This window comes from Hylobates moloch, unplaced genomic scaffold, assembly GCF_009828535.3.
Source record: "Hylobates moloch isolate HMO894 unplaced genomic scaffold, HMol_V3 SCAFFOLD_4, whole genome shotgun sequence".
NCBI lineage: Eukaryota > Metazoa > Chordata > Mammalia > Primates > Hylobatidae > Hylobates > Hylobates moloch.
In genome coordinates, this window is record NW_026652279.1 from 38,642,674 (window position 1) to 38,659,848 (window position 17,175).

At 49.0% G+C, this 17,175-nt stretch overlaps 1 protein-coding gene across 1 annotated transcript in view; it reads right to left on the minus strand.

The window, feature by feature from the left end:
* PDIA5 (protein disulfide isomerase family A member 5) overlaps nt 1-17,175 on the minus strand; it is a 94,387-nt gene that overhangs the window by 43,910 nt on the left and 33,302 nt on the right. Inside the window, exons 4-7 of the mRNA XM_032150006.2 lie at nt 13,346-13,429; nt 13,045-13,090; nt 9,039-9,131; nt 4,866-4,926 (exon numbers count right to left, since the gene is read on the minus strand). Of these exons, the coding sequence (XP_032005897.1) occupies nt 4,866-4,926; nt 9,039-9,131; nt 13,045-13,090; nt 13,346-13,429 (284 nt within the window). The remainder of the gene's footprint in view (nt 1-4,865; nt 4,927-9,038; nt 9,132-13,044; nt 13,091-13,345; nt 13,430-17,175) is intronic.

Here is a 17,175-nt window from a genome sequence, read left to right on the forward strand (position 1 = left end):
TCAAGAGAGCAACTGCTGCGCGCACAGCGAAAAGCCACCCCTCACTGCCCAGGCAGGGCCTGCAAATTAGCCAGAGTCAAACGCCATTATGAAGAAAAATGTGTGACCACGAATACAATCACTTTTGGGATATCCATGCCTCCTTTCTCTTTCATTAACAAGGATAATTAAGCAATGACCGGAGGCAGGCTGACGGTGAACAGTGCTGGCTCTGGCCTGTGGAAAGAGCGTCGGGCCAGGAATTGGGATGCCACGCAGACTCTGATCTTCACTCAACTTGCTAAAGGCCTTGAAGAAGTCACCTCCTCTCTCTGGGCTGTTTCTTCTGGCAGATGAGGGAGGCTGGACCACACAACCTCAGGCCCCTTCCGGCTCTGACAGCAAAGGATTCTGTCTGCGATGGCCTTGGCTCAGCCCTCCGGGGCTCTGTGGTCTACCATGGTCGCACTCCTCTCCTAGTGGTGAAGACCCGCAGCCTTGATAGGGGGCCTTGAACTCCTGGGCTCAAGCGACCAGGAAGGCCAGGTCCCAAACATCCACTAAAACTTCAGAGTGACCTTAAACTCCTTCCCTTAAACCAGAGAAGAACACGTTTTAGCACTGATGCCACAGAACATGAGCAGTTTCCTCAGGCAGCAGGGATTCTGAAGTGCCAGGCTATTACCCTTTCCAACCGCCTCTCTGCTACAAAATGGGGCTTAAGATGCATCTGAAGAGCACAGAACCAAAGCTGCCTGGAACCATGTGTCAGGTTGTTCTCAGCTTGGCACAGAGGGCACAGGGTCCATGTGGCGACAGGCAGCCCAGCTCCAATCCATGCTTAGCTGACGCCTAGACAGGCCATGAAGCCAGAAGGCCGACATTCCTTCTGGGCCACCAGAACCTCCCCAGCCTCAAGCCTACCGGACAAGATGCAGACACAGGACATTTGGCCATGAGGCTCCAAAAATGCCCCATAGCCCCCTCTTGACATTCCTGTCTGACAGATGGACTCACACACACCCCAGTACATGAACCCTGGGCTTAAGTTCTGCCACCAGTCCTGGCAGGAGAAAAGCGGCTGTTTCCAGGCCAGTCTGCAGTGCGAGCCTGCCGTATCTGCCCTCAGAAGATAAGAGGCACCTCTCCTCGGGACCTGCTACCTCAGTGCAAACACCATCAGTGGCATGAAGGAAGGAATATGACACTTGTCAGGGGCATTGTTTCCACTGTGGGGATTCAGAAAGAGGAGAACAGAAGCAGGAACAATGCTCAGGGGGAAATGCGCCAGGTGGAAAACAGGAGGCTGCAGGTGGCACAGAGGAAGGAGCTCAGCTCTGGGAAGAACGAGGCTGAGAAGAGGTCTGCATCTCCCCATAACTTCCGCTGGCTGGGTGATCTTGGGCAAGTGGCCTGGGCTCTCCAAGCCTCAGCTTCCCTATCTGTGCAATGGGGATATGTGCCCTGCAGGTGTTAGATACAGCCAGGGAACGTTCAGTGCCTGCAGAGACATCTTAGTCCAATGCCAGGATTTGGGGGAGTGCTTCCCAGTCCATGGTGGGGGAAACACTTCCACCGAGGGAAAAGGATGTCGCTCCACTCCCCAGGAGGGAAATAAGAGGGGACACCTGCAGCCTTTCACTTTCTTCGCTCAGTGACTTGAGTCTGACACCCGCTGGGCCACATTCATCTATCAAGAACTTTATTTACTATCTGTCTCCACAGTGTGGCCTCTCTCTTCCTGTTCTGCCTGTTTGCAGCCTGCAGCAACAATACCCTGAAACAGAGGATAAGTCGGCCAGTTGTCCCTGTGGGCAGGGCGAGTGGTGCTGGGTGAAGAAGTTACTAGTTGGGGAGAGGTGATGGAGGAGGAGTAGGAAACCACAGGCCAAGCCAGTTTCCAATTTAACTTTACCGAAAATAGAGCTGGCCCTGAGATTCCTGAGTTTATCTTCCAGCTGATTCCACTGGGAGGCAGGGGGAGAGGTAAGACTAATTATCACTCCCAAACCTCAAAAGTCAGAGTAGTCAGCCTTTTAATTTTCTCATTAATTCAGTGAGCAAACATTTCCTGAATAAGCAGTAGATCCTGGGGAGCCAGGTTCCTTGTCACCACTAAAGGTTCTCACTGCCTTTGGGCCCATTCACCCAACATGTGACCAAAGAGTCACAGAGTACTAACAGACATCCCAGTTAGGGAATTGCTGTGTATCCCAGGAATCAGCTGAATTATGATGCCATGGAGACTTGATTAGACTAGTGTGCTAAAAGCACAAGTTTGTTTCATTTTGTAAAAAATCATACACACGTGCATAATCAAAAAGAGTCCCGAGGTTCCTTGGGACTTAGGAGTGCAACCGATCTGACCCTCCACCAAAAGTTGAACTTAACCTCCGAGTTTTCTCCTCCCTCCCCTACCACCAATAAGCTTTGTGACTCTGTGAGGTACCTAACTTCCCCTGCCCCAGCTTTCTCTTCTGTAAAGATGATAACTGTGCTCACCTCTCTGTTGTGAAGGGTGGGATGGGCACACTGCCACACAGCCTGGGTGCATGGTGGGAGAGGGCACAGCACGCGGGCACAAACTGCCTGTGCACCACTTCTAAAATACTAATGGCATCACACTGAGACCTGCCTGGTTACACCCGGGTGCCGTCTTGTGGCACGCGCTGCATGTTGACATACACTCCATTTTACAGCTTCATTTAACCAATGTGTTGAGTCCTGAAGGGCTTTAAGATATACCAAAGGAGGCCCATCCTCTAGGGGCTGTGTGGACAGGATAATTCCTAAAGCAATTCACAGCTGGGTAGTTAATAATATTCCTCCAAGAAGAAACAAAAAGGAGCGAAACCAACTAATGAACATTAATAAAGAGGAGTGAGGGTTAAAGTAGCTACCATTCAGGGCGGAGCTCAATCTACAGCAAGTGAGACACCAGGGCCTCATCCCAAAGGTAAGCACAGCCCTGCGGCCAGCGAGGAGGCCTGGGGAGGAGGCTGGGGCTGGAGGACACCCAGCAATCAAAACAGGGCTTGGGGGGCCAGGCGCGGTGGTTCACGCCTGTAATTCCAGCACTTTGGGAGGCTGAGGCGGGCGGATCACCTGAGGTCAGGAGTTTGAGACCAGCCTGGGCAACATGGCGAAGCCCCATCTCTACTAAAAATACAAAAATTAGCCAGGTGTCATGGCGGGCACCTATAGTCCCAGCTACTCGGGAAGCTGAGGCAGGAGAATCATTTGAACCTGGGGGGCGGAGGTTGCAGTGAGCTGAGATGGCACCACTGCACTCCAGCCTGGGCAACAGAGCAAGGCTCTGTCTCAAAACTAAAAAAAAAAAAAAAAAAAAAAAGAATAGGGCTGGGGAAAGGCTGCTGTCATGGTGAATAAGCTACTGGCTCAAGTCAGGCAGAACCACCAGAATGCCACAGAGGGACATCCGGCTGGGGGGCGTCATCCCCAGGGCACGGATGGGAGAAGCCTTTGCTTAAAGAACTTCTCAGGAAGTGGGATTTGAGATGGGCTTTCATGAGCAATCAGAACTCTGGTTTGCTATGACAAACCAGAGCCTATGACACCCTCCTGAGCCACACACACACCTGGGCACACCTGCCTTGCATCATATACAACCCCTCTGTTGCTCCAGCCTTCAGGGAAACACTGACACTGCTGGCTTCACGAAGGGCCAATGCAGCTCACAGAGGTGCAGCACAAAGGGCCTTGCCAGGCTCACATCCAGGGTGATTTTCAATCTGTGGGTTGGGACCCGTTAGACTGTGGAGGTGCCCAGACAGTGAATATCTGAGGCTTTGCAGGCCGCACTGTCTCTGTTACAAGACTCAACTCTGTTGGTATAGCTCGCAAGTGCCCACAGACGCCACATCAATGTATGGCCATGGCTGGGTTCTAATAAACCTTTACAAAAAGAGGCAGCTGGCCCATGGGCCATAATTTGCTGACCCTTTGTCAGAGGATTACGAAGCAGTAGGTATAACCAATAATTTTTTAAAAAAAAACAGAACAGAAAATGGTGGGCATTACATCTGGTAAACAACAGATGGCAATAGTTAGGGCAAGAGTGGTCTTGCGAAACTTGTTGCAGCTTATTTGCATATAATTTATATATACTTCGAGTACTGGGTTACAATATAAAACATTTTTAATTCTGTGAAATTCAGTCAAAAAGTTTGAAAGCCACTGCTGTGATCCAGTCCCTTCTCTTACAGATGTGGAAACTGAGACCTAGTGAGGTGAAGGACTTGGCCAAGCTCACCCGGCTTGCGGTGGCACAGCTGGGATTCAAACCCACATGTTCTGGCTGTCATCTGAAAGATCCTCCTGCTATTTCCCACATCCTCCTGCCTCATACAGTGACTGAGCCCAAATCCTGGAACCAGTTTCTCTCTGCTCCTGGTCCCCCGCTCCTCCCAGGTGGCACCTGCAGAGGATGCCAGCAGAGGATGCAGGAGCCAGAGCTACATGAGCTGCTGCCCCCAGAGGCAGGCCAGGCTCTGGACCGTGACGCCATGCCCAAGGGGTGGCAGAACAGCCACAGGGTGACTGGCACCAAGGCATGGCACCAGCAGCAGGAAATGGGACATGGCTGGGGAAGGTGGAGCTGACCAAACAGGGTGGAGCTCTGGATAAAGAGGGTAGACGGACACAGATTCTAGTGGAGACAGAGTACAGGGCAGACAGCAGGAGGGGAGGAGCCAGATGAAAAGGCAAAGACGAAGGAAAAGAGGCACAGATGGAGAGATGAGAGTCAGCGTTCTAAGCGAGGCACCCAGGCTAGTCCCCGAGACCCCGCCTGCAACTCCCACCTGCCTCCCGCCCACGAAGAGACTAAACAACTAGCTCTGGCCCAAGGGAGAAAGTTCACTCACAGGGGGCATAAAACATGATCAGGAGTGGCTTCTCTTCCTTCTTCAGGAGCCGTCTGAAGTCCTGAGGCACAAAAAGAGAATACCAGCAGCTCACACACAACACAGTAACAGGATGAGACCCCTTCCTCCTACTCCTGCATACAGCACAGTGAAGGGTAGGGATGGGGAGGAGAGCGGGAGTGAGCACTTCAGAAAACACACGCTGATAGCTGATTTGCAGGTGGGGGCAGAGCCATGGCAGGCCAGGAGCTGGAAGAACCTCAGATATGATCTATTCGAGACCACCCTCATGTATTCCAGATGGGAAAACTGAGGCCCCAAGCTAACAAATGGCTTTGGCCACCTGGTGAGATGGAGTTGTGAGGACCAGGCTGCTGGCTTTCCTTTCAGCTCCACCTGAACAGTTCAAAGATGGCAAAGAGTGGTTTTTGTCCCATGAGGCTGTTGAATAGGCTGCCCCTTCCTGTGACTTACACAGCGGTTTTGTTGTGGTGCGGGTGGCTGTTTTCATGTGTGCCTGACTTGGCAGATGGGGATCCGCTCACTGTGGGAAGACGGGTTAACCCATACCCACTAATCTCTTGCTAATCTCTTCCCAGGCTCCAGCTCTGCCACCACCATCCTTATCCCCAGGAGTCCACGGAGCACACAGGGCAGAAGGAGGGGGCCTGCTCCACCCTCCAGGAGGTTACAGGCAAAATGGATTTGTAAAACCCTTAGAACAGTGCCGGGCATGTTATTAAGCAATACATAATGATTTGTTAGATACATACAATAAAGGCAAAAAGACAAATGGCCACACAGTGCTCATGTAAAGGCTTGAGTGTGTGAACAGGGTAGAGAGACTTTTCTTCCAACGAGAGCCAATGATGGATGGGAAAAAGCAACTCTATCAAGGACTGCAGTGAAGCACGATGATAAGAGCATATTTTGATGAAAGTAAGCTGCTCAACCACATTTTACAGAAGAAAATGAGAGGGTTTTCTCTTTTGAATAATAAGGAAAATAAGAAAATTTCAAAATGCAGCTTTCTGGCAGCAAGAAGGCATTAGGTAAATAAATGATGGCACATCCCGCACAATGGGATACTACTGCATCATTAAAACCGATAAAGAGGAGTGTTTAATGTCACAATCAGATGTGCACGGTGCACTAAAGGGGGGAAAGCAAGTTACGAAACAGCATTTAAAATGTAATGACATCTTTGTGAGTAAAAACATTATGTACACATTACCTTGAAAGCCTGGAAGACTACAAAAATATCAGCAGGCACCTCTCTCAATGTAAAGGTATGAGGTGATTTGTTTTTTTTTCTGTATGCTGAAGGTGCATTTTCTAAATTTTCAACAATGAATGTACATTAACTTAAAATTTTTCAGTTAGATTAAAAAAAGATTAAATTTTTGTGGATATCCAAAACACTAGAATAAATTCTGGAAAAGTTTACCCTTGTTTACATAACTAGAGAGAGGGTTAAGGCACTAATTTTTAAACAAATTTTGTTTGTACTAATTTCCAAACAAAATTAGTAACCAAGATATTTAACCCTAACTAGGGGTACAGGATGCAAACACTTCTAAAATTGTCTTCTGGGATTTCTGGAGATAAAAGCTAGCAAAAGACCTGAGAAGAAATTTTTATTGAGCCTATAGCAATTTGGTTTCATACCCTGAGTAGTAACAGATATTACATTCAAAGATGCTTAATTACCTTCACAAAGTACGAAATTCCAAGCCTACAAATTGAATCAGCAATTCAAACTTGAATCTGGAACTTTTCATTATTTATGTGGACATTCTATTAGCTGAGAACCAGCTATACTTCTTATTTCCATTGGAGAGAAAAGAGCACAAAGCAGAACAAGAGGATTCCCTACAGGTGTGAAAGAAATATTTCTGCTTGATATTCCTACAGTTACAGAAGAACAACCTTAGGAAGGTCAGGACATTGTATCTGGGGGAGGAAGGCACCAGGCAATCACTTTCCAGAGAATCACTTTCCAGAATTCATCATTACAGGAGCAGCACTCCATTTAGGCTCTTTGTATTTCCATGGGTCTAGGCACATGTGCCACTCTCTCCTGGCACTTGCCCCTCTTTCCCTGCCCCCACATGCTTTTTTTTTTTTTTTTTTTGAGAAGTTGTCTCACCCTGTCACCCAGGCTGGAGTGCAATGGCATGATCTCAGCTCACTGCAACCTCTGCCTCCCAGATTCAAGCAATTCTCCTGCCTCAGTCTCCCGAGTAGCTGGGATTACAGGCATGTGCCACCACGCCTGGCTAATTTTTTTATCTTTAGTAGAGACGGGGTTTCACCATGTTGGCCAGGCTGGTCTTGAACTCCTGACCTTGTGATCCACCCGCCTCAGCCTCCCAAAGTGCTGGGATTACAGGCGTGAGCCACCGCGCCGGGCCCACATGCTTTTGAAAAAGACATCTTTAAGGCCGGGCGCAGTGGCTCACGCCTGTAATCTCAGTATTTTGGGAGGCCGAGGCGGGTGGATCACTTGAGGTCAGGAGTTCAAGACCAGCCTGACCAACATGGTGAAACCCCATGTCCACTAAATTACAAAAATTAACCAGGTGTGGTGGCACACGCCTGTAATCCCAGCTACTCAGGAGGCCAAGGTACGAGAATTGCTTGAACCCCAGAGGCAGAGGCTGCAGTGAGCCAAGATCACACTACTGCACTCCAGCCTAGGTGACAGAGTGAGACTCTGTCTCAGAAAAAAAAAAAAAAAAAAAAAGACATCTTCAAGATGACAATACTGGCTCTTTGTATCCCAGAGAATGTTGTGCCCAGCCCTTAATTTGAATCACCACTGATCCACTAGGTTGGCCCACAATGATGACACATTTTACCTTCCTCCAGAGGGTTAAAAAAAGACATCATTTTCTTCTGGGCCAACAAGCATTAAGAGTACAATCAATAGGCAAGTTACAGAGGCTCATGCCCATAATCCCAGCACTTTCGGAGGCTGAGGCAGGAGGACTGCTTGAGGCTAGGAGTTCAAGACCAGCTTGGGCAACAGTGACAGCCCATCACTACAAAAAATTTAAAAACTAGCTGGGCCCTGTAGTCCCACTTACTTAGGAGGCTGAAGCAGGATTGCTTGAGCCCAGGAATTCAAGGTTACAGTGAGCTATGATCACAACACTATACTCTTCTAGCCTGGGTGACAGAGCGAGACCCTGTCTCTAAAAACAAAAAAAGTCAACAATTTTAAAGGAAAGGGGAGAGGAGGAAGAAAAAGATGAAAGCTATGTTTTATTTTATCAAGATAGGAATGAACCCTCTCCCTCCATCTACAAAAAGCACTGCTTGCCTCACAGACCATCTGGACTATCACAGAGAAGTTCATGCCCATCTTAAGTGAAGGCATCATACAAACACAGATGCACATGGCTAAAGATGCATATTCAGGTCAGGTGGGCAGGCTGTGGACGGAGGGGCAATGTGTGTCACAGCTTTTGCATTCTTTATTTTTTTAGAGATGGGGTCTCACTATGTTGACCAGGCTACCCTTGAACTCCTGGGCTCAAACGATCCTCCTGCCTCAGCCTCCTGAGTAGCTGGGACCACAGGCACCCGCCACCACAACCGGCCTGTCATAGCTTTTGTTAAATACTTAAGAACTAATAAAAACTACAATTTAGATCTACCCTTCTACCTCCACCCCTGGCCAAATTTGGAAATTGAAGCATAAGAGGGTAAATAATTGGTTGAAAGCTATAGAATGACCCAGAATTGTAGAGATCTGCCTCAAGTCTCTGGAAATCTAACCCAAATCTCTAAGGTTATTCTTTTAAAAAAAAAAAAAACAAAGACAAAAAAACAAGATGTAAAGCCAATCCTAGCAACATCTGGATTACAAAATAGAGAGAACATTTAAATCTACATTAATGTATGGAAAATCTAAACGTGTTCAAATACATTAAATAAGGAAGGTGAAGAATGGAGAAAATTCTCAGGCAACCTGTGATCGCCACTGGTTACAACATGGAGCTGGGAAGGGGAGTCTAATATTAGGGTCCTGGCCTAGCTTCCCTAGAGGAAAAGTACAAGTGATCCTGGAATATTCCCATTTCTCAGTTCGTTGGGCTCCTTTCCTTGGGAGGCCCTGGTACCAGGGAAGCTTCCAGCATCCATCAGAACTGATGGGGAATACATTACCTTTTCACTGTCAAGGTGGACAACGTCTTTGGCTCCAGGATCTTCCTCCCACAGTGGGGGCCCTTTTGGATCCTTCAAAAAGGCCACTATGGACTAAAGAAAAAAAAAAAGAGAAGAGAAAATGCATTTTAGCCCTGAAAAGAGGGAGGTGGGGGAATCAGGAACCTGTCCTGTTTCCCTGCCTGGAGACCTGGGCACACCAGGTGCTGAGCTCAGGACTGCATGTGGCATAAGCTTGGAGGGTGTGTTATTTCCACTGTCCATTGACATCACGGATAAGTACCCAAAAAATGCACCTTCACCACTCCCATCAGGCTTTTTCAATCACAAGACACCTTGCTCACACCAGCCAGGTGGTCCATGCCTACTATGCATCTTCATGGACAAAAAAGAGAAAATTTGAGACAATGAGTTGGCTTATTCAAACCAGAGACATACTAGTGCTTCTACTAAATCTCATCTCCTCCAAGAAGTCTTTCTGACTAATGGAATAATGGTCTCAGTCTTGTCCAAAGGAGACATTTCCACATTCCTGCAGCCACTAAAACTGTCATCCCATAAGCAGATCATCATACCTACTTATGACCTGCTTGGTATTTCATGATCTAAACTGGTTTTGGAGTGGATTAAATCCTGATTATCCTCCGCTGTATATGAATGAGTGGGGTCCAGGCTGGGAAGCCCCCAGGGCAGGGTGGTCACCAATGTGGCCTCACCCTTGTTGCTATACTTCTCGTCCTGGGGCCCCTCTTCTAGACTGCCTGGATTGAAGATTTGACAAAGTTCTTACAGATAAAGGGCTTCGCAGGCCTTTGTTATGTGTACAATGACTCAAATCTCCACTCCCTGTGGGGAAGACGCACAGGGGCAGGGAAGAGCGGCACTGTCCTTCCACCCTCCTCTGTACCTCCTGCCACTCACTGGTCCAGGGCAAAAGCAGCATTCCCTTTCCCCTCAGTCACTCAGAGACGGTGCTCAAAGTCTGAGAGCCAGGATCAGGCACCAGACCCCAGCCAGATTCTGTTACTTCTGTCAACTTTGACTATGCTCCAGCGAGCAGATGCTGAACTGAGAGTGTGTGTGTGTGTGTGTGTGTGTGTGTGTGTGGCCTGAGATGAGAAAGGGAAGTGCCCTTCTATAATAGTAAGGGTGTGCATTCAGCCCATCCACTGGTCACACATGGAGAGGACCTTATTATTTCTGGAAACTCTATTTGTAAAGAACTACTACGGGAGAATGGGAGACAGCCAAGACTTCATAGGATTTCATTCAGGTAGTGCTTCCTGCCTGTCCAAGTGGAGCTGTGAAATGCCTCCTGGCAAGAGAACAGCCATTTCTGCCACAGCAAAAGGCGGATCCACCCTTTCTCGGTCCTTTGTCAAGGCTTTGCCATGACAACATAAGGAACTATGGAATTGGCAGGGTCTTCCCGACACCCGCACTCACCCAACAGCTGCAGAGGCACCTGTCCACCAGGTCATGTGAGAAAGATGCTGGTAGGCACCCACTTGCCTGGGGTTCCAGAAATACCCGGTGCAGGAGTTCTTAATCTAGGGTGCACAAGGGACTTCAGGAGTCGGTGAAGCCCCAGACTCATGTGAAAACATTGACTTTGATTTGTATGTACACACTGTTTCAGGGAGAAGGTCTGGAGTTCAGTAGGTGCTCAGTGGGATCAGGACCCCAGAACAAGTTAGGAACTGCTTGCTCTGGGGGAGTCCTGGCCCCACGCCCAGCCCTCCTCCCTCATCTCCACCTCAGCATCAAGAAAAAAAGACGGCAGTGGATGGAAAAAGGAGATAAATGGCCTTTTAATGTAACAACTGACATGTTCGTACACACAACCTTGTTTTTCAGGTGAGGATTATTCTCATTTAACTGAAGCTGAATAAGGGGGAAAGTCTGCGGGGAGCAGCACCTGGAAGCCCACCCTCAACTGTCCTATTCTGGGTGCTCTGAGTCCCAGGCACTGTCTGATGCCACATCTGGCCTTCACGACTGTAATCCTGGCTCACAGCTACTGGGCCCTGAGATCATCAGTGAGTCATCTGAATCCAGACTGCCAGGCACCTCTGGCCCTTACCACTTCTATAGTAAGGATTTGGGGAGTATGTGCTAACAAGGAAAGGGCAGCTTAAAGGGGACATTCCCCACTTCTAGTTTCCTATTCTTTGCCAACGGGGAGATAAGTTCTCACTTAACTGGCCTATGACCTCTCTAGATGCCGTGGCACAGCATCTGTGACCAGGCTTCTGCCCAACCATGCAGGCTGACAAAAACCACAGCCGGAACAGGGGCCTGCAGGTGATGGGCCCCTCCTGTCGGGGGCTCCTCCATCTCTCTGGAGTCAGGGTCCCAGGAGAAACCCTGAATGGAAAGTTAATTAGTGACTGAGGTGGGCTCTGATCTCAGCTGTCTCAAGCTGAAAAAGCAGAAGCCATCAGCAGTCAGGGAACTGTCCTGTCCCCTTCCCTCTGCCCTAGAGAACTCCAGGGACTCTGCCCCAGTCGTGCTTGGGGATGCTGGGACTAAGAGTGCCCTCTCTCCATCTGAAACTGAAGACTCTGGCCCCGTACGATGCTCAGCCACTTCTTTACCTTGTTGATGCCTAAATCATGGGAAGGTCAAGAGAACGCCGACCTCACACATCTGGTCTTTGTAAGAAGTGGGGTAAGAAGCCAGGATTCTGCCTCTCCCACCCAGACACCCAGTGGCATGCTGGGGCCGCCTGGGCTCCTTGCTTCTTCTCTGCTACCACAGTTATGAGTAGCCGCTCAGAACTCCCTGCTCTATAAGCCCAAGACAGATTCCTCAGAGGTCCCGGTTAAACATAAAATATACACAGCCTCCAACAACAAAACAAAACCCCAGCCCTCTTTCCATCATTGCATAAGCACTTCCCCCACCCCACCCAACTAAATCTTGTTCCTGGGGAACATGTGTTATCTCCAACAACTTCAGTTGACGTTTTAACATAGAATAAGAAGGGCTGAGCAACTCTAGTTGGAAGAATTTTCTAAGTATCTAAGTAGGTGTTAAGGTGATGAGTAATCAGGCTGAGTCCCCCTATAAGGTGAACGCTGTAGCAATTTAAAAAAAGAATGAGTGTTAGTGGATAAGCAAGAATGACCTGGAGAGATGGTGGGGAGAGACAGAGGGAGAAGGAAGGGCAGAGGGAGAGGGACACTGACAGCTGCACAGACAGATGGACAGATAGGAAAAATGGAAGAGACACAGATGGAGAAAGAGGGACAGATGAAGAGACAGGAGCACAGGGTCCAACCCAGTGTGGGAAACAGGAGGGTTAGGAAGTGAGTTCAAACACATCAGGACCAGAAGAAGTATATGGCTTTAGCCAATGCAGGACCAGAAAGCAGAAGACAGGCTGGAGCAAGGGAATCCTGACCCTGAAGGAGGAGAGTTGCAGTTCAGGAGGACTAAGGACTGGGGCAGCCGCTTTGTGATTACAGAGCGCGTATAGATTATAGGATCTCATATTTCTTTCCATTTATGCTTTTCCATCTACTTCTAAACTGGATTGATAGCAGGGAACTCCTCAATGATACCCATATCTCATCTGGAACAAGCTGCATCAGCCCAAAGGTGCCAACCTGCCCATGTGCGATACCCTGTGCTAACCCGGGCACTGTACGTCCCATCCAGCCTGAGGGTGGCCATCACCACAGAGATGAGGGGAGGACTTTAAAGCTACAGCAAAAGGAGGCCCAGGCCTTTGGCAAAGAGAGAGGTGACATCACCTGCCTTACTGGACAACTGCTGATACATTCACAAACCTATTTCCAAAGCTGGGTCAATCTGTTGTGTTAAGAGCTACAAACTTTTCCAGATATTCTGCTGACATATGCTCTAGAGATAAGAATCTCTCAGGTCATTTAGAAGAGCTATTTGTGCAGTCTGCCCTTTCTTTTCTCAGAGAGAAAACCTGCCAGACTTTGGGCGTCCATTCAGACTCCACCTCTGCTGAGAACAAGGGAGGTAAATTTACCTTAAATGTCACAGCTCGGTTATATTCAGTATGAAATGCACCATCCCTGTCAAATGAGGAGAAAAATGTGTTAACTTTAAGAATGGTTGTGAAGATACATACCTTTGGTTTCCTGCAGCACCTTAATAAGATTCAGCTTTTGAACGCAGTTCAGGATTTTTTTTTAAAGAAATAATTGTAAACACAGGAAGAAAACCATTCTGAAATAAAATTAATCGAACTAAACATTGCTGTTCACTGAAAATACCAATGAAAGCACTCGGCACTTACTTGGAAATTGGAAATGCCCACGTGTACTTACTGGTAATGGAATAATTCGACCTTTTTGTCCTTCGGGCTCAGGTCAACTTTCATCTTCTTGCACAATTTCCTACTCTCTGCATCACTGAAAGACACAAATGTTGGAAACCATTTATTACCTGAAGTCCTCACAAAGGTGTTGACAGCAAAATCTCCTGGTGTCCTAAGAAATAAGTCAGGTAACTTGGAATTCTCAATAGCAGATGAGGGCCTTATTATAGATGGGCTGTGAGAACTGGAGGGAGGAGACTAACTAGCAGGCTAGGGGCTAATCAAGAAAGACAGAGGCTGGGCACAGGGGCTCACACCTATAATCCCAGCACTTTGGGAGGCCGAGGCAGGCAGATCACCTGAGGTCAGGAGTTCGAGACCAGCCTGGTCAACACGGTGAAACCCCCTCTCTACTAAAAATACAAAAATTAGCTAGGCGTGGTGGCACGTGCCTGTAATCCCAGCTACTCGGGAGGCTGAGGCAGGAGAATCGCTTGAACCCAGGAGGCAGAGGTTGCAGTGAGCCGAGATCGTGCCACTGTACTCCAGCCTGGGCAACAGAGAGAGACTCCACCTCAAAAAAAAAAAAAAAAAAAAGGCAAGAAAGAAAGGAAAGGAAAGGAAAAGGACAAGCAGACAAGAGCATGTGTGTCACGACTTGTGGGTGGCAACACAGACAGGTCCAGACAAAGGAGGTGCTCCAGAAGCTTAGGGGGTGGACAGCCCATGATAACAAGAAAACAAACTCCAATCCTGGCCGCTCTCTAGATTTGCCAGGCAAGTTTTTAAAAAGATCGATGCCCTGGCCTTCCCCTGATTATTAATTTGGAATCTCTGTCAGGGGTGGACAAGCAATATTTTTGTTTTTAGAGCTCTGACATAGGCTATCTGCTATATACTATGTGACCAAGGTAAGAGGAAAACATGCTACCAGGTTGAAGAAGTTATGAAATCTGGCCAGGTATTGACAAAAGGCAAAAGGAGAAAGGGCCAGGCTGTGGTTAAAGGAGCCCCTCCCTTGGCATCTAGGATATTACACTCTCTTCCAATAAGAGATGCCTGTCAGGTGCCATCCCCCGTTTACAAAGCACTCGTGCACAACCTCATCTCATCTTGGTGCCCTGCCTGTTAGAACAATGGATTTCAATGTGTGGTCCCTGAACCGGTAGCACCAGCATCATCCAGCAACCTGTTGGAAATGCAAATTATCAGCCCCATCCCAGACCTACTAAATCAGAGACCCTAGGGATACCTGAGCAATTGCATTTGAACAACCTTCTAGGTGATTCTGATGTGTGCTTAAGTTTGGAAACCACTCATTTCATTAGAGTAGCACCTTCAATGGCTCATGTTCTTCTTCCCTACCTCCATGAGGTTTGGCTCCCCTGTGCCCTACACCAGCCCCTTAGAGACCTGACTTGTTCTCACGGCTTCCCCATCCTGCCTGCATTCAGCCAGTCAGAGAGCTCTGCTTGTTACTTGGGGGCCATCTCCCCAGCCCTGAAAGGACTCAGTGAGGGCATCTCGGCTACCCAATGCCCACTGGTCACCATTGACTACACAACTGGAGTCATCTTTTGGGGAACTTTGTTGGGACAGGTATGACAGCCACCTGAGACAAGGCACTGTATCCCCCAGTTGCTTACATGCCTCACCTCCACCAACAACCATCAGCTTCACACAGCTGTGCACCAGCCCAGAACAGATGGACTAATTAAACCACTCAGCTCAATTCTAAAAGCAACACTCATCAGTGGACACGTAAAAAATGCAGGACCTCATTTTAAGTGTAAAGATACAATTTGCAACTCAAGAAGCATGTCTTACTGGAGAGGTGTGTGATGGTCAAAGAGGAGGAGTGTCTCCCTGCCCCCTTCCTCCCCCAGGCCCAGGGGTTTCCTCCCTACTAGTCCCAGCTGTCTAGCCATCGCTGCAGCCACTGCAGCTTCCAGCCATGGGCCTGGCAAACAGTGGGGACTCATGAAATGCATGAGGAATCCAGAGAGGAAAGGCTAATGACACTGCAATAGTTCCTCCCCCAAGGTGGCAAGGACATTTTAGGATAGAGTCCAGAGAGAAGGGGCAAGCTGGGAGTGGGCTCTCCAAATGGAGAAGGCAGCCCAGGGCATCCGCTGAAAACTTTCTTATCCTTAAGCCCTCTGAGGTCCACACCTGCCTCTTCTGATGACCGCTATTACAATTCAGGTGTGTCCCGTCCCGCAGGGACTCTGTGGTGAAGCTGCACTGACAGGTGGTGGGTCTGTTTGAGAACAACTGCGAACGAGGTGCCCTTTCCCTGTTTGAGTTAATTCCCCGGGACACAGGGCTCAACTAGGGATATTTACAACCACTCACTTGGCACCTTCCTCGTTGGCCTTTGTTCTGCTGTGCTCCACTGTTTCTGTGACCACCTGCCGTCCACCCAACTGCAACAACAAACAGCAGCTAGGGCAGGAGCCAAGGCTGGGATGGGATGTGCATGGCCTCCCTCAGCCCCATCAGCCCCATCCTGGCACCAGCGGCATGCGAAGGGCTTGCTCATCGCCTCTCCATTCACACTGCAGTGCCTGCCTGGGTGGCTCAGACGCTGCAAGGCAGCAACTGGAGGGGAGAATCCCCACCCCATGCTCCGCTCTCTTCCATCAAGCCTGGCTGGCAGCCTCTGCCTGTGACTATCACAAAGCAGAGGGAGGAAACAGGAGCTTGGTTCATTCCCACGCCAATCCCGGTCCACTCTGTGGGAAACCCCTCCATGGAAAAGTCCCATGATGGCAGTCTTAGGTTCCCTGAGAGCCCAGGCAAGGCTTAGGACCAAGACTCCAAACCAACTAAGTTGGCTGGTAGAGCTGGGGGCACAGAGGCACCCCTGCCTGTTCTTCAGCGTGGCCTCTAAGGTTCAGCCCAGTGCACAGCCTCCTGCCTCACTCCACCTGAGCAAGCACCCCACGAGCCCTCACTGCAGACTCTGTGCCACCTTCTTTGTTAGGTTATGTAACACTCCTAAGGATTCTCTCCTCTCCCCATCCCCTGCACTCTCTCTCTCCCTGAGGGGTGAGTGGGGAGGAGGCTTCCTATCCCGTCTGAGCACACTTCTGGCACAAACCAAAGGGCCACTGGCTCCAGCACTCCCAATCTCCCCTCCCCTGTTGTCTCCCTCTCCACCGCGCTTGTCAACATCTGACCAACTTGTCCACTGCCTGCCCCATCAGAAACACGTGCTCTGTGAAGCCAAGGGCTTGGTTTTGTGCACAGTTATCTCCCCAGCAGTACAAGGGCAGCTGGCACACAGTAGGCACTCTATAAATCACCTGACTGAATGGCTGAATGGCTGAAATGAATGATATTGTCTTACCGCTGCTGGAATGAGGCTCTGCATTTCTGGCTTTCTGGGATCTCTGGGCTCTGTCTATCGAGCTCCAGGAATCCTACCAGGTGACAATTCCTGACAATGTTCTCTCGGCACAGCTCCCCTCCTTCCCACAGTTCTGTTTCTCAAAGTGTATAAATGTGAGTAGTGTGTGTGTGTGTAAGCATGTGTGCACACACTAATTGTGCAGTGCAGACAATAAATATCAGAAGAGTTCAAGTAGAGGAGAAAATTACCTAAGCTCAGAAACTTAAAATATCTGAGTTGAGAGATTAAGTGCAATTAATTGATCTACTGCCTACCTCCCTCCCCCAGCCAATGACTGAGGTTCTAGGGGAGAAAGGAGACAAAGCAGTGAGCAGGAAAACGAGATGCGTTGCTAGAATTGAGGGAATGGAGAACACACCATGGGTCATGGAGAAGGGGCCTGCAGTGCAAAGACCCTCACCTGCCGCCCCCCTGGCCCCTATCCT